The sequence below is a fragment of the Cynocephalus volans genome, chromosome 1, assembly GCF_027409185.1.
Source record: "Cynocephalus volans isolate mCynVol1 chromosome 1, mCynVol1.pri, whole genome shotgun sequence".
Taxonomy (NCBI): Eukaryota; Metazoa; Chordata; class Mammalia; order Dermoptera; family Cynocephalidae; genus Cynocephalus; species Cynocephalus volans.
The window spans coordinates 227258945-227284617 of NC_084460.1; the positions used below are offsets into that span (position 1 = coordinate 227258945).

Below are 25673 nucleotides of genomic sequence, written 5' to 3' on the forward strand. Positions count from 1 at the left end.
AATGTACTTCTGAATGACCTATGGGTCCAAGAAGAAATTAAACAGAAAATCAAAAAAACTCTTGAGACTAATGAAAATAAAGGCACATCATACCAAACCCTGTGGGATATTACAAAAACACTACTAAGAGAGAATCATATTGCAATAAAGGCTTACATCAAAAGGATAGAAAGATTTCAAATAAACAACCTAATGCTATACCTCAAAGAACTAGAAAAACAGAACAATCCAATCCCAAAGTTAGTCAAAGGAAAGAAATAATTAAGAACAGAGCAGAACTAAATGAAATAGAGACCCCCAAAAATGATACAAAAGATCAATGAAACAAAAAGTTGGGTTTTTGAGAAGATAAACAACATAGGCTAATTAAAAAGAGAAGAGAGAAGACTAAAATGACAAAAATCGGGAATGAAAGAGGAGCCATTACAACCAATACCATAAAAATACAAAGGATTATTAGAGACTAGAATTATTAGAGAATATATGCCAACAAATTTGAAAACTTAAAAGAAATGGGTAAATTTCTGGACACACAAAAACTACCAAACTGAACCAAGAAGACATAAAAAATCTGAACAGACCAATAGCAAGCAACATGATTGAAGCAGTAATCAGGAATCTCCCAACAAAGAAAAGCCCAGGACTTTATGGCCTTACTACTGAATTCTACCAAACCTTTAAAGAGCAATAAATACAAATTATTCTCAAACTATTCCAAAAAATTGAAACAGAGGCCATTCTCCCAAACTCAATCTATGAGTTCAGCATCACCCTGATACCAAAACCAGACAAAGATACAATAAAAAAAGAAAACTACAGGCCAATATCTCTGATGAACATAGATGCAAAAATCTTCAACAGAATATTAGCAATCAGAATACAGCAATGCATTTTTAAAAAATAATTATATACCATGACCAAGAGGGATTTGTCCCAGGGATGCAAGGATGTCTCAATGTATTCAAGTCAATAAATGTGACACACCACATCTACAAAATTAAGCACAAAAACCATATGATCATCTCAATAGATGCTGAAAACGTATTTGACAAAATTCAACATTGCTTCATTATAGATTCTCAACAAATTAGGTATGGAAGGAAAATCTCTCAACACAAGAAAAGCCATATATGATAACCCAACTGCCAATATCATCCTGAATGGGAATATCCTGAATATCACCCTGAATTAAGAACAAGAACAAAACAAGGACGTCCACTCTCACCACTCCTAGTAACATAGTGCTGGAAGTACTAGCCAGAGCAATCAGGCAAGAGAAATAAATAAAGGGCATCTGCATTGGAAAAGACAAAGTCAAATTGTCCCTGTTTGCAGATGACATGATTCTATATACAAAAGCCTAATGACTCTACCAAAAACTCTTAGAGCTGATAAACAACTTCAGTAAAGTTGCAGGATACAAAATCAACATGCAAAAATCAGTAGCATTTTAATATTCCAATAACAAACTGGCAGAAAAAGAAAGCAAGAAAGCAAGCCCATTTACAATAGTCACCAAAAAAATAAAATATCTAGGAATCAGTTTAACCAAGGAGATGAAAGATCTCCACAATGAGAACTACGAAACACTGCTGAAAGAAATTAAAGAAGACACAAAAAGATGGAAAACATCCCATGCTCTGGGATTGGAAGAATTAACATTGTGAAAATGTCCATACTACCCAAAGTGATCTACAGATTCAATACAATCCACATCATTGGTATTTTACCAATGACATTCTTCACAGAAATAGAAAAAATAATCCAAAGAGTCATATAGAACAACAAAAGACCCCAAAATAGCCAAAGAAATGCTGAGCTAAATAAATAAATAAATAAAGCCAGAGGAATTACACTACCTGAATTCAAATTATACTACAAAGCTAGTAACCAAAACAACATGGTATTAGCAGAAAAACAGACACTCAGACAAATTGAATGGTATAGGGAACCCAGACATCAACCCACATATTTACAGCCAACTGATCTTTGACAAAGTCACCAAGAACATACATTGGGGAAAAGACTGTCTCTTCATTGAAATGGTGCTGGATATCTATATGTAAAGAATGAAACTAGACCCCTACCTCTCGCCATATACCAAAATCAACTCAAAATAGATTAAAGACTTAAATATAAGACCTGGAACTATAAAACTCCTAAAAGAAAACATGGGGAAACACTTCAGGAAGTAGGTCTTGGAAAAAACTTTATGAATAAGACCCCAAAAGCAAAGGAAAAAATAAACAAATGGAATTATATAAGACTAAAAGGCTTCTGCAAAGCAAAAGAAACAATTAACTCAGCAAAAAGACAACCTAGAGAATGGGAGAATATATTTGCAAACTATGCATCTAACAAGGGATTAATATCCGAAATATACAAGGAACTCAAACAACTTCACAGTAAAAAAAAATAAGTAACCGAATTTTAAAAATGGGCAAAGGAGCAGAGTAGGCATTTCTCAAAGAAAGATATACAAATGGCCAACAGACACATGAAAAAAATGTTCAGTATTACTAAGCATCAGGGAAATGCAAATCAAAACCACAATGAGATATCATCTCACTCTAGTTAGACTTGCTGTTATCAAAAAGACAGAATAACAAATGCTGATGCAGAAGCAGAGAAAGGGAACCCTCCTACACTGTTGGTGGGACTGTAAATTAATGCAGCCACTATGAAAAACATTATGGAGGTTCCTCAAACAACTACAGGTACAACTGCCATACAATCCAGCAATTCCACTACTGGGTATATACCCAAAGGAATGGAAATCATCATGTCAAAGGAGTACTGCACTCCCATGTTCATCACAGCTCTATTTACAATAGCCAAAATATGGAACCAACCTAAGTGTTCATTGACAGATGACTAGATAAGGAAAATGCGGTATATATACACAATGGAATACCACTCAGCCATGAAAAAGAATGAAATTCTGTCATTTGGAGCAACAGGATGAACTTAGAGAAAATTATGTGAAGTGAAATAAGCCGGGCACAGAAAGAGAAATACCACATGTCCTCACTCTTGAGTGCTAAAAAAAATAATAATAATAATAAATAATAAACCAAACATACAACAATCACAATAATACATTGAACTTTCGAAAGGGGAGAACCAAACTGAGGTTACCACAGGTGGGGACGGGGGGTGAGGGGTAGTGAGAAATTGGTAAAGGGCCACAAAAAATGATTACAGTGTATAATGTTGAATATATTAACTATCCTGATTTGAGCATCATATATTACACACAGGTATTGAGATATTCAACATGCTACCTCATGGATATAAACAATCAATTATGTTTCAATTAAAAAAATAAAAACACCTTGAAACTGTATGTCTATGTTTTACCAATGCACAGGTAAAAATCTGAGTAATAATTTTGATTTTCATTACTTTGATGAGTAGAGAGGCTTTCATAAATTTCTTAGCACTTGTATTTAAAATTGCCACCCAGGGTTCCACAGTCTGCCACCCTGACATCTCCCAGCATCCGCATCATATATTCTGCATCCCCACCTGTTTCTGCAGGAGACGAACAGTCTGTGCTTATCCCTCCACCTGTGCACTAAATCTCAACTCTCCTTGCAACTCCAGGACATCATTCAGCAATTCTTCTCTCTCTCCTGCATCATCACAGTTTACCCGTTACTGGATTATTGTTATCAGCATCAAACACACTGCTATTTTTCCATTTTAAACAAACAAAAGGAAAAAAAAACAAACAAAGGAATAAAAGTCTGGACCTACTTCCCTACTCTCCTTTGCAGAAAAACTTCCCAAAAGAGTTGTCAATACACATTGTCTTCAATTCCACTCTTCCCATTCACCCAAATGCACTCCAATCAGGCATTTGCTTCCACTTCTTCAGTGAAAATGGCCACCACAGACATCCATCTAAAGGCAACAGCCAATTATCAGTCTAATTTATTTGACTCAACAGCAGCATTTTTTCATTGGACCACTCCCTCTTCACTTGCCTTCTACACCTTACTTCAGTGTCCTTTGTTGGGTGTTCCTCTTCTCCCTGACACTGTAATGTTGGAAAGCCAAGGGGATCAATCCTTGATCTTCTCCTTTCTCCACTCCCCTGGTGATCACATCCAGTCCCATGCTGCTGACTCACAAGTGTGTAACTCCAGCTCAGATCTCTTTCCTGAACTTCAAATCCATAGAGCCCACTGCCTCCCCCAAATCCCTACATGGCTACCTAACAGCTTCTCAAATTAAACATGTCCAAACCTGAATGCCTGATCTTTCCACAGCCAAAGCCTGCTTCACTCACACTCCCCTCATCTCAGCTGATGACAACTCCATTCTTTTAGTTGCTCATCTCAGAAAGCAACTATTTCAAACGATTCTTGCTGCTCTCTTTTTCTCACATGCCTCACAAAATCTATCAGAAGATGCTCTTTGCTCTACCCTTAAAATACATCCAAGAGCTGATAATTTCTCACCACCTGTACTCCCTGATCTGGGCCACCATCAATCTCTCACCTGGATTCCTTTGACTTCCTAAGTGTTCAATCTTTTCTCATGCTCACCAGCACGCCCTTTCCCCCCACCCTGCCAGTCCACCTTAAACATAGCAACTGCCAAAGTGATCCTTATATTCAATTACGTCAGGTCTTGTCACTCTGCTCACTTCTGCTCAACACCTTCCAATAGCTTCCTCTATCACTCAGATTAAAAGCTGAAGTTTTTAAATGGCTACAAAACTCTAACTGTCCCACCCACCCCTCACCCTTACCTCTCTGGCCTCCTCTTCTGCTAGTCTCCCCGTCTGTCACTATTCCTGCCAGTGGCCTCTTGCCAGGCACACTCGCTTCAGTAAACACTGACTGGAACACTTTTTTTTTTTTTTTTTTTTTTTTGTCTTTTTTGTGACCGGCACTCAGCCAGTGAGCGCACCGGCCATTCCTATATAGGATCCGAACCCGCTGCGGGAGCGTCGCCGGAGCGCCGCACTCTCCCGAGTGCGCCACGGGCTCGGCCCTGGCTGGAACACTTTTACCCCAAATTTCTGCATGACTGGCTCTCTCAACACCCTTTATGATTTTACTTCAATGTCACTTTCTCAACCAGGCCTATCCCTAAGCTTCTATTCAAAACTGTAACCTGCCCTCCCAACCCCTGCAAACCCAGCACCTTCTCTCTCTCTTACCCTAATCTATATTTTTTGTAGTACTTATCACCTTTTCACACACTACTGTGCATAATTTACTTATGTATTATGTTTATAGTTTTTTGTGTGTCTCCAACTCGCTTCATGAGTACAGGGACTTTTGTCTATTTTATGCCAGTAGATGCTCAATAAATATTTGTTGAAGAAAACATGAATGAAATATGAAAATATGATAAATCACTCCTTCATCTCCTTTGCTTCTTTTCCTTTTTGGCTGTTCATCATTCAATTAATCTGTAAAGCATGTTTATATATTATATATATTAATACATTAGATTTGAATCTTTTGTGCCTGATATGTTGCCAATGTTTTCCTGTCTACTATTTAACTTTTACCCTTGTCAGCTTTTCCCTTTAAAAAATTCTTTGTTTAAGAATAGAAAACATATTCATATGGTTCAAAATTCAAAAGATATTAATGAAAGGGGACACAATAAAAATTCTCCTGCACCTTATCCCCCGGGCACCTAGCTCTCCTCCCAAGAGGCAATAAATGTTATCAATTTTTATGTATTGTTTCAGACATACAAAAGCAAACATATACATATATACTTCTCCCTGTTTTACAGTGTACTGCACATTGCTTTGTTTCTTAACTCTATACCTCACCTTAACCCTTGAATATTATTCCATGTAAGTAAATGTAAGTTCTCACACTTTCTTTTTATCCGCAGAACACATTGTATGGATGTACAATAATCTACAAAACTAGTCCCTACTTATATTAAGGTTTTGGCTCAATCTTTTGCTACCGCAATGAATAACTCTAAAAATGTCAGTGTATATATATTCAAGTATATTTGTATGATATACTCTTCAGATATGAAAACTATCAGGACAAAGGGTACGTACTTTGTGATCTGACAGGTCCTGCTAAACTACTCTATAGAAAAGTTTGACCAATTTATACTCTCTTCAGCAGAATATGAAATATCTGCTCTCCCATACTGTTACTGTATCTGTTAGGTTTAGTTGCAGATGACAGAAACCACTCAAACTCTTTAAGCAAGAAGGAGTTTATGCCTAGATATTATACCGCTTACACAATAACTGAAAGGGCCAGCGGAGCAATTTCCAGCTCCCAGAAAATCTCAATGTCTCTGCTGTGACTAGGGAAGGCCCCACCTATCACTTCAGGACCTACGATTGCGGAGCATGATCCACATGAGCAAAATGCTGCCTCACTCCCTGCCTCTTGTCCCTTTAACGCAATTCTGAATCCAAATTTTGTGCAAGTATTTCCGATTGTCAGAACCTTACTCACATCCATTGACCTAACTATATATTCATGACAATGTATCATTTATAAAAGACTTAATATATGAAAGCAATAGGCCTCCCTCATTATTGATTCTTTTCCCCCAGAATTTTCCTAGATCTTGTTGCTTTTTTGTTTTTCTCATGGAAAATTAAAATTCTGATTGCTTTTTTTTTTTTAAATCTTGTGAATGATTTTATTGGGTTCACATTAAATTTATAGACTGAGGGATAAAAAGTCTATAATCACTGAATCTTCTAAGAATAAGGATTGGCTTATTCAAGTTTTATGTCCTTAAATAACATTTTAAAGTTTCTCCTTATAGGATAGATCTTTCATATTTCTGGTTAAGTGAGTTCCTAAATATTCTATATTTATTGTTGCTATTGCAAACTATGTTTCTCTCTTTTATTATATCTTCTGGTTGGCCATTGTGTGTATGTATAAGGAATTTTGGTTTTATTTATACTTATTTTATACCCAACTGTCTTACTAAATTATGTTATTGTTTATACAGTTTTTTTTTTTTTTTCAGTTGAGTGCCTTGGGTTTTCCTAGTATAAACTAATCTGCAAGTAAAATAATCTTACCTATTTCTGTGTTTTATAACTGTAATATCATTCTCTTGTCTAACTGTGTTACCTAATATTTTTAGGGTAACATTAAATAATGGTAGTGATTACAGACATGCTTGTCACTAATTAAAATGCTTCTATGTTTTCACATTATGTTTTGAGAAGTTTTTATAATAAAAAGTATCCATCCATTATTTTAACACGTTTACATTTTTTTAAGAATAGATGTTAAAAGTGTTAATGGCATTTTAATGTCCATGAAGATAAGCCATAATGGATCTCCTTAGATCATTCTTTTAATTTGCTGCTAGATCCTGATAGCAAATATTCTATTTATGGTTTTTGTATCAATAGATATAAGTGAGACTGGGCTATAGCTTTTTGTAAGTGTGCAGTCTTTTTCAACTTTTTATGAAATACATAAACATAACTTAGAAGACTCCCTTATTTTTCTATGCTGTGGAACAGTGAAAAAAAGTCAAATTACTTACCCTTTTTCTACTCTCTGTTTAAGTTAATAAACTTTATTTTCTAAGAGCAGTTTCCGGTTTAAAGCAAATTAAGTGGAAAGTATAGAGAGGTCTCACATACCTCTGTCCTCACAACAAAAATCTCTTCCTCTTTCAATATTCTGCACCAAAAGGTGCATCTGTTACAATCAGTGAACCTACATTAACACACTATCATCATTCAAAGTCCATAGTTTATGTTAGAGTTCATTCTTAATATTGCACATACTATGAGTTTTGACAAATATATAATTATATGTATTCACCATTGTACAGAATATTTTTACTGCCCTAAAAACCCTTTGTGCTCTGCCTGAGAGCTTAAATATGCATTTAAGTTTCCCCCATATCTTTTCATGGCTTGATAGCTCATTTCTTTTTAGCACTGAATAATATTCCATCATTTGGATATACCACAGTTTATTTATCCATTCACCTACTGAAGGACATCTTGGTCATTTCCAAGTTTTGGCAGTTACGAATAAAACTGCTACAAACATCCATGTTCAGGTTTTGTGTGGTCATAAATTTTCAGTTAACTTGGGTAAATACCATGGAGCACAATAGCTGAATTTTATGGTAAGAGTATGTCTAATTTTGTAAGAAACTGTCAAACTGTCTTCCAAAGTGGCTGTACCATTTTGAATTCCCACCAGCAATGAACAAGATTTGACCTTGTCAGTGTTACGGATTTTGGCCATTCTAACAAGTGTGCAGGGGTCATTGTTTTAATTTGCAATTCTTTATTTTATGTACAAAAGATGTTTATTGCTAGGCTGTTTTTTTATTTTTATTTTTTATTATTAGCATATTCATTATTACAAATCATAATTTTTCTTTATGCCCTTTACCTGACCTATCACTCCTCAAACCTCCTCCCTCCCCCCCCATCTCTAGTATCCTTAGGTTGGTTCTCACCAATTCTGTAATGACGTGATGTTGAACATCTTTTCATGTGCTTATGTGCCATCTGCATATCTTCTTTGGTGAGGTGTCTGTTTAATACTTTTGCCCATATTTTAATTGGGTTGTCTGTTTTCTTATTGTTGAGTTATAAGAGTTCTTTGTAAATTCTGGATACTAGTCCTTTATCGGATGTGTCCTTTGCAAATATTTTCTCTCAGTCTGTGTCTTGTGTTCTCATTAACTTGACATTGTCTTTTTCAGACAAGAAGTTTTTTAAGTTTAATTAGGTCCAGCTCATCAATTATTTCATTCATAGATCATGCCTTTGATGATGCATCAAAAAAGTCATTGCCATGTCTAAGATCATCTAGGTTTTCTTCTATGTTATTTTCTAGGAGTGTTATAGTTTTGTGTTTAACAGTTAGGTCTATGATACATTTTGAGTTAATTTTTTTGAAACGTTAAGTTTGTTGTCCAGATCCTTTTTGTTTATTTGTTTGGTTGGTTGCCTGTGGATGTCTAGTTGTTCCATTACCATTTGTGGAAAAGACTACCTTTGTTTCTTTGCATTGCCTTTGCTCCTTTGTCAAACATCTGTTGACTATATTTATGTGGACCTATTTCTGGGCTCTCTTTTCTGATCTGTGGGTCTGTTTGTCTATTCTCTGGCCAATACCACATTATCTTAATTACTATAACTTTATAGTAAGTCTTAAAGTTGGGCAGTGTCAGTCCTCCAACTTTGTTTTTATCCTTCAATTTTGAGCTGGCTATTTTGGGTCTTTCACCTTTCCATATAAACTTTAGGATCATCTTGTCAATATCCAAAAAAACAATTTGCTGGGATTTTGACTGGGATTGTGTTGACTCTATAGACTACTTGGGAAGAACTGACATCTTGACAATATTGAATCCTCCTATACATGAACATGAAATATCTCTCTATTTTAGTTCTTCTTTGATATTTTTCATCAGAGTTTTGTAGTTTTCCTGATAAAAATCTTGTATAATTTGATTGATTTACACCTAAGCATTTCATTTTGGGGGGTGCTAATGTAAATTGTAATGTGCTTTTAATTTCAAATTTCCCTTGTTTATTGCTGTTATATAGGGAAGTATTGACTTTTGTATATTAATTTTGTATCCTGCTACTTTGTTATAATCACTTATTAGTTTCAGGAGTTTTTTGTAGGTTCTATTCAGATTTTCTGCATAGATAATCATGTCATCTGCTGGGTCTATTCATTTCTAATAGAGGGATATTAAAATCCCCAACTGTATTAGTGGATTTATCTATTTCTCCTTGCAGCTCTATCAGTTTTTGCCTCACATAATTTGATGCTGTGTTCTTAGGCACATACACATTGTCTTGTTATGTCTTCTTGGAATACTGACTCCCTTTATTATTATGTAATGCCCCTCTTTATCCCTGATAATTTTCCTTGCTTTGAAGTCTGCTCTCTGTGAAATTAATACAGCTACTCCTGCTTTCTTTTGATCAGTGTTAGCATGGTATATACTTTGATGTTAAAGTGAGTTTCTTGTAGACAACACATAGCTGGGTCTTGTTTTCTGACCCATTCTGACAATCAGTCTTTTAATTGGTGTATTTAGACCATTGACATTTAAGACAGATATTGATATAGTTGGATTAATGTCTACCATATTTGTTGCTGTTCTTTATTTGTAGCTCTTGTTCTTTGTTTCTATTTTTGTCTTCCACATGTTTTCTGCCTTTTGTGGTTTTTACTGAGCATTTTATAAGTTTCCGTTTTCTTTATAAATATTAATTATACTTTTTTTCACTTTTTTTAGTGGTTGCCCTAAAGTTTGCAATATACATTTACAACTAATCCAAGTCCACTTTCAAATAACTCTATACCACTTCAAGTTCAAGTGCCTTCTAAAAACAAAATATTACTAATTTCTCCCTCTTGTTCCTTGTATCATTGCTATCATTCATTTCATTCATATAGAAGCATATATGTGACCATACATAGTTGAATACATTGTCATCATTATTTTGAATAAGCTGTTATCTGTTAGATCAATTAAGAATAAGAAAAATAAAAGTGTTAATTTTACCTTAACTTATTCCTTTCTGATGCTCTACTCTTTCTTTATGTAGATCTGAATTTCTGACCTATGTCATTTTCATCCTCTCTGAAGAGCTTTTTTTGACATTTCTTTTTTTTTTTTTTTTTTTTTTCCTTTTGGTGGCTGGCCAGTAAGGAGATCCAAACCCTTGACCTTGGTGTTATCAGCACCATGTTCTCCCAAGTAAGCTAACTGGCCAGCCCCACTCTCTCTCTTTCACTTCTGAAGTATAATTTCACAGGTTACAGAATCCTTGGTTGATGGGTTGTTGTTTTTTCTCTCTCAACACTTTAAATATTTCACTATACTCTCTTCTTGCTTACAGGTTTCTGAGAAGATGGATGTAATTCTTATCTTTGCTCCTCTATAGGTAAAGTGGTATTTTTCCTCTGGATTCTTTCAAAATTTTTCTTCATCTTTAATTTTCTGAAATTTGAATATTATATGCATAGGTGTAGTTTTTTTATTGTGGAATTTTTTTAAGTATTTATTTTGCTTTCTGTTCTCTGAGCTTCCCGGATCCATGGTTTGATGTCTGACATTAATTTTAGGGGAATTCTCAATCATTATGGCTTCAAATATTGCTTCTGTTTCTTCCTATCTTTCTTCTCCTGATATTCTCACTACACATGTTACATCTTTTGCAGTTGTCCCACAGTTCTTAGATATTCTGGGGTTTGGGGGGGTTCAGTCTTTTTTCTCTTTGCTTTTCAGTTTTGAATGTTTCTGTTGTCATATCCTCAAGCTCAGAGATTCTTTCTTCAACTGTGTTCAGTCTACTAATGAGTCCATCAGAGGCATTCTTTATTTCCATTGCAGTGTTTTTAATCTCTAGTATTTTGGGGGAGGGGGATTCTTTCTTAGAATTTCCATCACTCATCACTGTTTACATTGCCCTTCTGTTCTTGCATGTTTTTTTTCCCCCATTAAAGCCCTTAGCATATTAAGCATGGTTTTTAAAAATTCCTGGTCTGATAATTCCAACATTACTACCATATCTAACTCTTGTTCTGATGCTTGTTCAGACTCTTTATACGTTTTTTTTTTTTTTTTTTGCCTTTTAGTATACTTTTTTGTTGTTGAAAGGCAAACATAACATCCTAAGCAAAAGGAACTGTGATAAATAGGCCTTTAGTAAATAAGTGGTAAAATGTGGAGGCAGAAGTGTTCTACATTCCTGTCATTAAGTCTCAGTTTTCTGGTAAGCCTGTGCCGCCAGACTGTGAACTTCACCAGTGCCTCTCAGGTTTTCTGCCTCCTTAAGTGAAAAAGATGAGGGAAAAGGATTGGAGCTGAGTGCTTCCATTCTCCTATATGAAAAGCTAGAGCTGGCTGGAGTTAGATATTTCCCCTCACTCAGGTTTTTCAGGGTTTGATAAAATCCTAACACATAGTCTCTGGTAAAATAGTTTCCCCTTGTATTTTTTTTGTATTAAAAATAATACAATGTTCTGGCATATTACCAAATTATTCCTTTTCCTCTTTCCCTGCTGGAAGCACAAGGGCATTTTTCTCAGATATTCAGTGTGAAGACCTGATATAGCTCCTGGAAGTAAAACTCATTAAAGTGTGCAGACTCCTCCATATGACTGGGTCCCCTTGGAGTTTTTATTTTTATATTTCTTTATTGATTGATTTTGGTGACTGACCAGTACGGGAATCCAAACCCATGACCTTGGGGTTGTAAGGCTGCACTCTAACCAAATGAGCTAACTGCACAGCCCCCCTTGGAGTTTTTAACATTCAAAATTGTCCACATTGAGCTTCCAGCAATTCATTAACTATAGCTCAGGTTTTCCTACCCTGAACTGGTTCCCACAGAGGTTTTTGCTCAGAGGTTTCTGCTCCAGTAAGTTGTGATTCTCTGTATCTGCCTGTCTGGTTCTCCAATGTTGGGGACAGTACGTTTCCAACAGACCTCAATTATATGAGAGATTTAAGAAGAGTTCTCGATCTTTCAGTTTGTTCAACTTTTTATTTGTTGCTAGGATGGAGTGGCAATTTCTATGCTCCTTCCATGCTGTACTGGAAAACAGAAGTCTCTCTTTGTTCTCTAACAATTTAAAACTTCCCTGAGAAATCATCATGCCAGATTTTTTTTTTTTTAATGTTTATGCCACTGCATTTATTTAAACTTTTGAGAGGACTTCCCCACTCCCATATTAATACTCCATCTTAATGCATCTGGAGTTTATTGAGTCATACAGAACTATAAAGAGATCTAACCTTATTTTCCAATTGCCTGTTTTCTAATGCTGTCATAAATAATCTTATCTTTTCCCCAGTTTTATAATTTCTCTTTATAATATATTAAATTATTATATTTTTCTGTTTTCTGTATTTCTATTTTGTTCTACTGACCTGCTACATACTCCACAGTCAAATAAAAGTTTCGAATTTATTCTGATTTTAAAATACATATTTATACTTGGCTGTGGAGTTTCCATCCCCTCATCCCTTTTTATTTTTCATTTCCAAATTTTGTCTGACTTTACTAGCTTATTTGTCTTCCTAACAAATTTTGAAATAATTTTTAACAATTCTTCAATTGCAACTGTATTAAATTGACAGATTAATTTCATGAGTCGTGAATATTTTTAAGCCTAATCAAGTGTTGCATCAAATTGGGGATGTTTTTAGTTGCGATCAACTAAAAACCCAAGTTACACTGGCTTAAGACAATACTGTAGACTAATAGCCTTTAAAAATCCAGCAGTGAGGTGGGCTTCTCCTGCAGCTCAAACAGGGTTCTGGCTCAGTTTCTCCATGCTTCTCTGGGCTGTGCCCTCTCCCTATGCGCTGTCTTCCTTCATTCACAAGATGGCTGCCAGCAGCAACCTCAGCCACGTGTTTTATTGTTCACGTCCATGCAGAAGTAAAAGCGCTACTCCTCATAAACATCTAACAGAAGTCCTGAGCTAGTCACCATGGCCAGGGGAACTGAGGTTACACTCACTGTACATATGCCCAGTCAGAGCCCACTTCTGGATCTGTAGATGGAGTCATTCCAACCCCAACGAGTGGGCCACTACAAAATAGGGGGGATTAAAATAAATGCTGGGACTAACCATGATGTACACTGCCTTTAGCCCAATGAAAACTTCTCATAATTTAAAAATTTCCCCAGACATTTCAAATTTCTTATAACATAGCAGTATACACCTGTTTAAAGTATGCATACACTTATTCCTGCAGATGTGCACACACATGTACACAGTCTATGTAAATTCTCACAAGGCCCATTAACTAGAACTAAAAGGGGAAATGGCTATATCAAAGTAAGGGAATATACTGGCAAACTAGAAGTGCAATTAATATTATTTAATATTATAATTGAACATGTAATTCATTGTGCTAGTTAGAATAATATACTTACATGCCTTACTGCTCACCAGCTACACAGATAACTGATGCCTTCCACCTCTGTATTTATTCAAAATATTTCTTTTAGTCTATTTCTCTTCAAAGAAACTACTCTTGAAATCTTATTCAGTTTTTATCAATGCTTCATTATTCACTGCCATTATCTATATAAAATATTTTCTTCAGTTGATGTTTGCATGTAATTTTTATTTGGTCAGGGCACACATACATATGCTGCTTCTCCCAAATGTTCTAAGTCTTCTCAGAGACAAGGCCATATTCTAGACTAACCTGCCTGTTGAACCCCCTACCAAGGAGTTTAGCAGAGACTACTACATATTAAGAATTACTCAATAAATATTCATCAAGTAAAACACATCATCAACTATAGAAAATGTATTCTGGATAATTACATATGGCAAGGAGACTATTAAGAATTTATGAACCTTATATTCCTCCAAAGTAGATTTCTACTGCTCCCATAACATGCCTTGCCACTCATTCCTTCGTCGTTTTCACCTTTGATTTAACTCAATTGAACAATCATTTATTTAGAAGATGCTAGGTGCTCAGGATACAAATAGAGCTAATAAATGACTTTGTCCTCAAGGGAGTTACAGTCTAGCTACTTAATCTCCCTTCTTAGAATGTCCTCCCTCCCCATGTTCTACCTATTCTAACCCCACCCATTCTTCAGAGTCCATAATGAATTTTACTTCCTCCATCAATCCTTCCTAGGCTATTTTATTCTCAATGTTTCTTCTCTCTGCAGAAATCTTAACATGTAATATGTATGCATCTAATTCTTACTTAATATTCATTAATTTCAATGTAGTTGTGAATCCAAACTTTTTCTGAGTGGCACAGGGTTGCAAGGGAATAGCAGACATTGAGTTCAGCTTAAAAGGAAGGAAGGAAAATGAGCTGAGAAAGATTGGTTTTACTGGAAGGACGCCTTCTCAGGCTGCTAAGGCAAACTCTTCCATATCTAGGAGCTGGTGACATAGAAACACCACAATCTCAGCCAGCTTTGTCAGGGGAACAAGGTGTCATCTGGGAGGAAAGGTCATGGGCCAGCCAACTTGTTTTAAAAAGACAGATTTACCTTGTTCACAGCCACAATCAGCCTGATTATTATACCTCCACCCCCACTCTTCCTCTTGTTTGATGAGTTCTAAGATCTCTTCAACAAGGTTGGGATGGGGAGCAGGGAGAGGATGTTTATTTTACAATTAGATACTTAAGCTAAGTGCATGGTTGAGTTAATACTTCACTGAGACGAAGTTTCAACTAAAGTATAATTAAGTTATCAATCAACAAATGCAAATCATATATTATTAATTTATTTCTCAGCTTTATTGCAAAGCAGGAAGGAAGAAAGGAAGCGAGAGAGGTAGGAAGGGAGTGGCTCTTAGGAGACCAAAAGGTGTCTGACGAGGAGGAACACGTGAACAGCCCCACAGGGATGTAAGGAAGAAGCTAGGGTCAGGAAAGACTCAGACTTCACCTAGGATTGGCTCTATTCACCTGCACATGTGCTGAGACAAGTAGAGGCTGTAACTGAAGGGTTAGGATCGGGGAGCTAATAAAGCAAAGAACTCTCCTTGGTAGGATTTAAGATTTTTCTTGTTACTTATTTCTTAACACTACTAGTTTCCTATAGAGGAGCTGTATTCATAGGCAATTCATAAGAAATATAAGAAATACAAATATTTGTCATATTCATTTTCTTCCATTTCAAAGTTAAGAATCTTTTCTTTTTAATTTACTGTAATTGTGTCCCTTTAATAGTTTTCCTAAAAAAAAGAAAAAGAAAAAAAATTTCCTTTTTTTTAAAATATACATTCTTTGGGAAAATTTTTGAGGTCAATATCACAGAACAAAAATCTATTTTCTTACAAAATGACCCCTAGAAACTTCAAATACAGAATACTACATGAAGTAGACCATTGGTGTGAATCAGGGTGGCATATCTGGACTTGTCCTTTAAGTGAATTTTAATATGGAAGACACTAGAGAAGATGACCACTGCCAAAAGTGAATTTTAAGTCACTGAACATTATATTTGTCATTCAGAAGAGGATTGTCATTCTCAGAATAAAACCAAAAGAACATTTTCTAAAAAAAATTAACATGTACAATAAAGTTTTTAAACATTTGGAAAACATACTCTGCGTTCACCACAAATTAGTGCTGATTTGTAAATTTCCACTGTAGAGGAGTTTCATATCTTGAAATGAAAATTTGTGGTTACCAAAAATCCATATTTGAAAACTATCTCTTAACTGTGCAGAAAAGAATTCAATGAGGGATATTTTCACCATGTCTTAACCTCATAAAAATTTTAACAACCATTACATCAAGGAAATTATTTTTTAATAAACCAGAAACTCTAAAAAGGCCCTTTCCATTCAAGAAAAAGTCAAGCTAAATATTTATTGATTGTATTTCAATCATGCAGTAACCATGAAACAGTAGATCAGAAGTATAGTGATCTTAAACAAAAATAGAAATTTAGTGTCGAAAATCTACAGGATTCAAACAGTTTTATCTCATCACCTGTATATGTCTTCTAACTGAAGATCAAAATCTTGAAGTTTCTTTTGAAATTTCTCTGTAAAGTTATAGAACTCATTAAGGATTGAAGATTTCAAATCAGGGTATGGACATTCCAAACTTTCTAATTCCATGGGCAATTCACTAAGCAGGTTAGTTTTTTCTTCTGAAAAATGATCTAGTATCTAAAAAAAAAAAGGATATGATTATTTTATTAAATATAAATGGTAAATTGGTAAACAAATAAGTTACTAGCTTTATCACACTTACTTTCATACTCCAGTCTAAGAGATCATTTTCTATTTTCTGTTGCATCACACTTACTTTCATACTCCAGTCTAAGAGATCATTTTCTATTTTCTGTTGCTCCAGGACAAGTCTTTGAAAGACAGCTTTCAACTGTTTTTTTACAGAGTCAACCTATAGGACATTTGGAACAAGTAATAAGCAAATTGTTACAATTCATCCAACATTTATATTTTAACACGCCAGGATTATTCTCAAAAGCCAATAAGTGGTGAAAAATTACACAAGGGAAAGTCCCTTTCACCGACCTGTGGAGGGGAGATAAAGAGATGCAAGCCAGGCAGTGCTCATCAGACAAAGGAGCCTCAATGAGGCTTCCAGACACTTAGTCCAAAAACGGCTCAGAAAGTACAGTGTGGTCATAGCCTCTCTGCGCCCACATTTGGAATTTGTCTGTGGGAAGGCTGAGAACTTTCCAAGTTGTCTCTGCTTTACCATTCCTTCCTTCCCTTCCATCTTTGTCTCTAATCCCCAGCTGGGCATGGATTTAAAATTTTTTGGTATTAATTATGAAAGCAATATAACAACATCACAAAACAACTGAAAAAGAGAGAAATAAAATCACCTAAAAACCTACACCTAGAACAACTATACTCATGGAGATTATGTGCTATTGAGCGGAGACAGTTAACAGCTGATGAAAGAAATACCTGAGAAAGTGTCAGAAGGAGGTAAGTGATATAAAAACAGTGTGGTACGATAGGGAGTGACTGTGGCTTCTCAGGGCAGGTCTCTCAAAGGAAGCGACATTTAAGCCAAGACCTAAATGACAGAAAAGGCCGTCAGTGGGACAGAGGAAACAGCCAGAGCAAAGGCCTTCAGACAGAAATGAACTTGGCATGTTGGAGGAACAAAAGGCCAGCATCAGTGTGATTGAGCTCTTGTGGGCAAGGGTGAGTGTCAGGTAGCAGACGCAATTGAAGAAGCAAGAAAGGGCTAGATAGATACTAGGACTTACAGGCCAGCAGGAGCTCCTGGGGGATTTCAGCAATGAGATGACTTGGTGCCCCTGCACTGGGGTAGGATCCCAGAATGCACTGGGAGGAGGAGTCAGAATGAAAGCACAGAGACCAGTTATGAGGCCACTGTAACATGCCAGGCAAGAAATGAGGGTGCTTGGACAGATTCAGGTGTACGTTCAAGATACTGAATAGACAGAATTTGCTGACCTCCTATTTAAATACACATGACACATGTTGTTTTTTTTTTTTTCAATCTCGAACTATTCTAGTTGGAACAAAAATGAAATATTACATTATCAAAAATAAAGGCAATTTACTGACCTCTTGCAGCACTTTCACTGAGTTAAACTCAACATGTGGGTCTGAATGCTGTAAGGTGTGATGCTGTCTGTACTTTAGATCTGCTCCCAACTGCTGAATAGGATTTATCACATTTGTAAAATATCTGCACCATTGTTCTGATAACTCTTGTTCTATGGTGAAACAAAATTGAATTAAGGAAACAAATTATCATTTTAAGCTTCTTCAAGAACAGGTCTTTAGTGTGCAGATTTATTTTTGGATTTCTTTAGGGAAGAAATACAAACAGCAGTTAATATTAAAAGAACATGAAGTGAGTGGCCCATTTTCCTTCTTCAAAATAAAAATCCCCTTTAAACATAGGATCAAAAAAAAAAAAAAAAAAAACTCACCAAAATCTGCAAGGTCACAAAGACATTTATTTCCAATGTTCTCTTCATTGAGAAAGGATTTTATTTCAGATTCCATTTTACATCTGAAATAGACATGGTCTCAACCAATTATTTTATAATCGTAAACATACATATGTAAAAATTTTAAATAACTTGTAGTAGAAATATTCAGTTTAATGTGGGTTTGTTCACCCGTTCATTTATTCAGACCATATACTAAATTTCTAACATGTGTTGGGTACTTGCCAGACCCTGAGATAGAAAGTGTAAGGCTCAGGCAGAAACAACAGCAGGAGTAAAGGCCAGTGCACGCAGGCCCTGGCACTACAATGTGTGGAGAGAGCACAGGGATTGAGAAGCCACTGAAAGATATCCGACTGACCCCACCTGCTCAGCTCTGTGTTTCAGAAAGACGGCCAAGGTAGCAAGATGAGGATAGACTGGAAGGCAAGTGAGCAACAGAAACAGAAGATGAAGAGGAGGGGATCAGGTAAACCTGGACCAACAAGGAGGTTAGTTACAAAGTTCGGAAGCAATGAGATCCCGAACTAGGGAAATGGGAGTAAAAGCATATTTTGTTTTTATATTCTAATAAGAGTAACAAATCATAATGATCTTTTACTATATTTTTTAAATGTCATCCTTAGTGTAAAACCATAAGCAACTCTAAACGTGCATCCCAAAGTTATAGTTTATCCCTTGATTATGGCAGAATCAAGTATATCATAGAAAAGAGTTCTAATTTATTATGATTATTAAAATACAATATTTAAATGGTATAAAATAAGAAAAGAGGAACAATTACAATACTTTAATATAATGATTATTTTCACTTTTGCAGGTAGGTTTCTAGCCCTGGTCTACGTGAGTATATATTTTACATAGTTGCAATCATGCATATTTAACATTTTATATTGTGAGGATTTCTAAATTTTTTTTAACACTATTTTTTCTAGATATTTCTAAATAGTTTTTATAATTATTATCTTGATAGCTGTATATTATTCCATTTTATGTGTGCCATCATCTTGCAAGCCAATTCACTTAGATGGGACAAGGTTTTGGTTTATACGTATAAAGTAGAGGTGCTATTGTAGATGATACTTCACTTGTCTGTTTTTCCAGCAAGTCATTTTTGCCAGAAATATCTTTAAGATCACATTTGAAACTGTTACATGGAAGATGGGTGCATAATCATAGAATTAAACCACAAGTTATTTCAGAACAGATTTGTTTAACCAAAAGCATAAACCACCCTGAAACGATGAAGACCTGTGCTGAAAGAAGATTCTTGAGGGCTCAAAAGCACCCTTCACCAGGCTGGTTTATCTTCAGGTGGTTAGACTGTATAGGTTAATATATCATCCAGACAAATGATTTCATAAAAACTTGGGGGCTTCTTTGTGGTACCAGAATGAAATAAGGGAGTAAGTGCCCCTGGAAAAGTGTATCAGAGTCGTCAAGGGGTATAGTCTGAGTAAGCATATTACACTTTAGATAAAGTTATATAAATTTAAATATTAAACATAATTTTACATTTAGAAATTTTGTCTGATTCTCTTTGTACAGACTGCAAAGAATTAAAGTTGGCTAATTTTATTTATTTATTTTTGCAACCTAGGCTAGACCAATTAGATTTCAGGTGATGTGAATGGAACCCTTGGAAAAAAGAAAAAGCGCTCAGCTCCAAGGTCACAGAGCACAGGAGTTAACTGCAAGTTCTCCAATCCCAGCGCCACACAAACTAGCTTATGTACCTTCGCAAATAATTTTAATCCTCTGAGGCTCAAGAGTCTCATCTGTAAAATTGGGATAGCAATGATAATACTTTGTCAGGTCATTGACCATATTTAGTGAGAGAAAGCATAAAAAGTAATTAATGTATTACCTGGCACATACTAAATTATCCAGTAAAAGTTAGATGTCATTGTAGGCCTTTATCTTCTGCAGGTCTGAGACTCTCAAATGGAGTCTTTTACAATAAAGCAAAAGAATCTTTACTTATTAAAAGGGGGTGTAGATATTTAAAGGTTCACACTGACAGTGCTTTAAACCCTTCTGATTTGCTGGTGGTCCCTAAATTCTCCACAAATCTAGCCATTTTTCTAACTCACCTGCTATGGCTATTAGTTTTTAATTTCTTGAACACATATTAAAATTAACCTATATTCTAGAAAACCAAAGAAAAAAGTTTTTGGAATTCTTTTTTTTGTCCAATTTTCAGCCCTTACAAGTTTCAAGACATTGTTTATTATTATTTAAATGTTTCTCATCCCATTGTCTCTGTGTCATTCCAGGTCAGCCAAAAAAAAAAAAAAAAAATTATTTTTCAGAATGATATACATATGCCTCTTTTATCTAGCTTAAGAACAACTTAGTACACACGTTAAGGGGAATAAGTTACAGCCAGATAAACTTTTCCTAATGTCTCCCTTTACTTTGAGCTTGCATCAGTGAAAACCATAATTAAAGCTTCCTAATAGTTTTCCTTCTAATTATGTTTCAAGTTGTGTAAATTTTCAAAAAAAAAGTCCAATGGACTCAAACATTTGCTCTATAAAAGGTGACTTTTTGAAGGTAAGACGGGTCTAATTTAATTGTTTTTATAGCAGAATTATGGTGATGAAGTCTATATAATTTTGTTTTTCTATGTTTGAAGTCATACAATAATATAAAAACCATTTTCAATCATGAGCCTTTTACTTCACATGTCAGAATTACTTGCCAGAATAAGAAACTTCTATCAGTATGAAAACACCTAAGTCAAAAGTAAAGTTAATGGTATTTGGAAACTTTATTTAGAATGAGACAACAGAAATTACCTATAAACGTATACAGTTTTAAAAGCATACTTTATAAATACCACCATCATTAAAACAAGTGTACATGCTTTAAATAGAGGAGAAACACATCTGCCTCTCTTTTTGCCTTGACCTTTAAAAAGAAATTTATTTTTCAAGGATTACAATAAGATCAAGTATAGAATCATTATTTTGTTTCAATCATTTTTAAGAGACTGCTGGAAATAATACCAACAGTCAAAAATCAAAATTAAGTTAGTCATGATGCAACTACATCCAGAAACCATTGAATAACTTGAACCCTTAGTTCATGTGTTCATTCACTTACTAAAAGCATTTAAATATCTCCTTCTACATATCCTACAATGTAAAGATGAATATGATGGGATGTTTGCCCTTAAGGAGTTTACTACTCTATAAGGAAGAAAAGTGTGTCACCAAAACACTAAGGTGCAATGTGCTGAGTATAAGTACATACAAGTATGAGAGTGGGAGTACATTAGAATAATTGGCAGATATGGAGATTATCCCTTCTTCCTGCAGAAAGCAAAAGTCACGTTAATATAGTTACTGGATTCCAGATTAATCTGAGGAAATAAAATTATTTTAATTTGACTCACATTCAAACCATAACCTTAAATTTTGATTGTAATGGTTTAATTAACGTGGAACGTTACAGAACATCTGACTACATAAAGTGCTATTCTTAGTAATTCCTACATGTTTTTATTGAGATTTCCCCCAGTTCTTACCTGACTTCCTTTAGCCTTTGGTGTTCCTGCCACCACACTTGCTTGTGTTGTTTTATCAGTGTTTGTTCTTTGTATAACTTTGAAGTCTGCACCGCTTTTCTGATCTAGATTTAGAGGAACAAAAGAGGAGCAACTTCAAAGTTTTTTAATGTTTACCACAACAGGACTGTTTAATCGGCATTTCCTAAGTTATTTACTCTTTTTCAGTCCTCGTTAGTGCATCTTCTAACACAAAATCTACCTAAAATAAGTGCTATGTTAAAAAGCAGGGAGGGGGAAGAGAAAATGGTTTGGAATACTGACCGACTTAAGAACTGTTTTGAAAATATTTTATGAAGAGAAATGTGGTCCTTCTATTTTCCATACATACAATATAAAATGCTTTGATTCATACAACCCCAGAAAAATTCCAGTGGTTTTCCATATATTTCTCCCCTTTTGAACACATCTTTTCTGCCATGCAAAATGGGCATCATTATTCCCATTTTATAGATGAGGACACTGAAGGTAAGAGATGTTAAAAGACTTGGTCAAGGTCATAAAGCTCATAAACATCAAAGTCACAGAACCTTGGTGTTTGGATTGGTTTCTATCTTCTCCCTCAGCACAGGATGGGAAAGATTCACTGGATGAGTTGGTAGGAGGCCTGGCTTTAGTCCCAGTGTCAATGCGCTTACTAGAAATATGACCTTGAATGCGCAATTTTAATCTTTCAACTCCATGACTTAGTAAATAAATTTTTTTTTAATTTAGGCAAATACTTATTTGAAGGTACTTAACAAAGAAACAGTGAAAAATCATTTAGCATTAAAACAAAATTTTCAACTAAATTTAATTTTTCCCCAAATTTTATGACTGTTACAAATGTAGCACATAACTAGTGCTTTTTGGTTTCTGCGGACAAATTCTGTCAGGCCTGGGTCTGCTTGCCTGAGATCCATTCCTGGCCATCTCCTGATCTGCTCCACATCACAGAGCCCAAGGACTACCCCCAACTCTGCCTTCTCTATTCTGACAGGGGTCTCCAGGAGCACCTGCATATTGTCTGTTCCTCCAACTTTTGTCTGGTCAGTTCCAATGAGGTTCCAACTATCTCTAGGTAACCTCAGACCAGGGGATGTTGTACAGCCTTGCTTCTTCTTTATGTCCCTCTGACCTATGGATGGCAGTGACTTCCTGTGGTTATTAATTTCTTTATTTCTTTATTTTATTATTTTTTTTTTTTTGTCTTTTTGTGACCTGCCGCACCGTGCTCAGCCAGTGAGAGCACCCGCCATCCTTATATAGGATCCGAACCCGCAGCGGGAGCAATGCCGCGCTCCCAGCGCCACTCTCTCCTGAGTGCGCCACGGGGTCGGCCCTATTAATTTCTATATTGCCTCACAGTCCTCCGTTTTCCTTCTCAGCTCTGTCACCTGCATAACCATTTTTCTACATTAAAGACCCCTCCACTCTAAATCCTCAAGTGGTGTCTGTTTCCTGGTTAGATTCTGACTTATACTCATTTGTATTCTGAACTCGTGTGTTCTACATTAACCCTTTTATACATCTACAAAATCATAAATCAGAAACTTGATGAAATACACATATTTCATAATTTCTCTGCTACTAGAGTACTCAGCACCCCGAAAACTTTAAAAGATCAATACTGAAGATATAAAAACTTTAGAAGTCAAATTCTCAAAAGTAATCTTTATAATGCATGTTATTTCTAGCTGTCATTCACTGATTACTTTAACCTTGAGTTTATCTGCTGTTCTGGTTACTAATTCAAAATTAGAAGTAAAAGAAAACAAATTAACCAAAGATTGCTTTAAAAAAAACACAAAGCCAAAGTCAAATCTTTTCGTCAGAAGGTCTCAAGAGTGCTATAATTATGAAATTTCAGAGGAAAGTACATTTAAGTAAGTACAGGACACTGCAGAAAAACATTCAGCAGTCTCTATTTTACCTACTGAACAAATTAAAGTACACAGTATTTCTAAAATCTGACACTCTAGTGTATGCTTTAAAAACGCCTAAAACTCATTTCAACTATTTACTATCTATAGTCTCTAAAGTTTTTTTAAAGTGTCTGTGCAACAGACACAACTTTCAAAATTAGATTTCTTTGACATATTTGGTCCATGGTGTACAAAAAAAATTAAAACACATTGGTGGAAGATGTGAATGCATTTTTATAGCTTTAAAAAGATCAATGCTGTTGCCTTTGGGTCCAGGAAAAGACCAATTAAGTAGACCATAAAAGTCAAAATAAAGCTACTATTTTTCACTAGACGCTTCCAGTATTTTGAAGAACATAATGACTTTTCGTAAATTCACTCATTGATTCTACTTCTATCCTCAGGCCAAAAATTAAGAAAAATAAAGTCTTAAAAAGAACAAAAAGATTTAAAGTTGTATCTTTATTGATAGGAAGATTTCTAAGTAATTCCAATTCATTTTACTGGGCAAGAAGCCATATGAAATCAATATTTAAGGTAGATGATTTATGCAGAATACTGATGACTTAAAAATTCTTTGGAAAAATGACAAAAATAATGAATTCATAAAAGAATTAGAAATCAGAGGTTTCCTGTGTGTGGTTTATTGTTACAGTCCAAGATAATAAAACCCTAAACAGGATCATGAAATACTATGAAAGCCCTTTAGGCCAGTGATCCTTCTTTAGATATAAACACCGATAACTAGTGGACAATCTAAAGTGTTGTTTACATGTGTATACATGTGTCAAAATTCACTGAGATGTACACTTAAGACTTGTGTATTTTACTCTATGTGAGTTATACCCAATAAAGAACTAAAATAAATAAAAAGAAAAAAAACTACACTAAGATGCAATTTCTCATCTACCAGGTTGGCAAAAACTCAAATGTTTAACAAAACACTCTGTGAGGTTATGGGGAAGCACATTCTCCGTTACCTTGCTAGTGAGAAGACAAAATGATACAACCCCCCATAGAAGGGAATCTGGAGAATGACTTGCAATATTTCATACGGATTTATTCTTGACCTGGCAATCTCATTTATAGAAATCTATCTGAAAACTATATTGGCAAAAGTATAAAAGTACATATGCACAAAGCTATTCACTGAAGCACTATTTGTAATAGAAAAAGATTAAAGCACAAAAATTCCATCAATACGTGTTCCTGGCAAAAAAAATTAATTGAACCTAAATCTGATCAAGTCTCTAAATATAACTACCAATTTACTAGAAATACAAGAGACAGAAAAACATGTTAAATGACACCACCAGGATGTAATTGGTGTTAATTCAGACTGTAAGAAACTGTAAAGTACGAACAATGCAATTTCTTAAAAAAGTAAATTATAAAACACAAGACAATGGAGGATGAAATCTAAAAACTAAAAATCAATTGTAATATATGGATCTTATTTAGATGCTGATTTAAATAAACATTAAGAAAAAATTTGATACAATCAGGGAAATTTAACAGTAACTGGATATTTGAAATTATCATAAAATTAACATTTTTAGACATGGTAATGATATTGTAGAGCTTTTTAAAAAACTAATGTTTTAGAGATACATGCTGAAATATTTATGGGTGAAATATTATGATATCTGATATTTTCTTCAGAACAATCTGGTACAGGGAGAGGTTTGTGGGTGGTAGTATGAAGGAAATAATGGCCAAAAGTTGATAATTGTTGAAACTGGATAATGTTACACGGAAA

General features: G+C 35.0%; 1 protein-coding gene across 2 annotated transcripts in view; it reads right to left on the bottom strand.

Annotated features, from left to right (window-relative positions):
• The window catches only part of CCDC148 (coiled-coil domain containing 148), a 189756-nt gene that overhangs the window by 158378 nt on the left and 5705 nt on the right, over nucleotides 1–25673 (bottom strand). Inside the window, exons 3-7 of one of the 2 annotated variants that reach the window (XM_063077403.1) lie at nucleotides 21972–22075; nucleotides 18419–18501; nucleotides 18048–18199; nucleotides 16783–16878; nucleotides 16462–16643 (exon numbers count right to left, since the gene is read on the bottom strand). In XM_063077403.1, coding sequence (XP_062933473.1) covers nucleotides 16462–16643; nucleotides 16783–16878; nucleotides 18048–18199; nucleotides 18419–18501; nucleotides 21972–22075 — 617 coding nt within the window. Of the gene's footprint in view, nucleotides 1–16461; nucleotides 16644–16782; nucleotides 16879–18047; nucleotides 18200–18418; nucleotides 18502–21971; nucleotides 22076–25673 lie in introns of those variants that run through there. The other variant, XM_063077411.1, reaches the window with a different exon arrangement.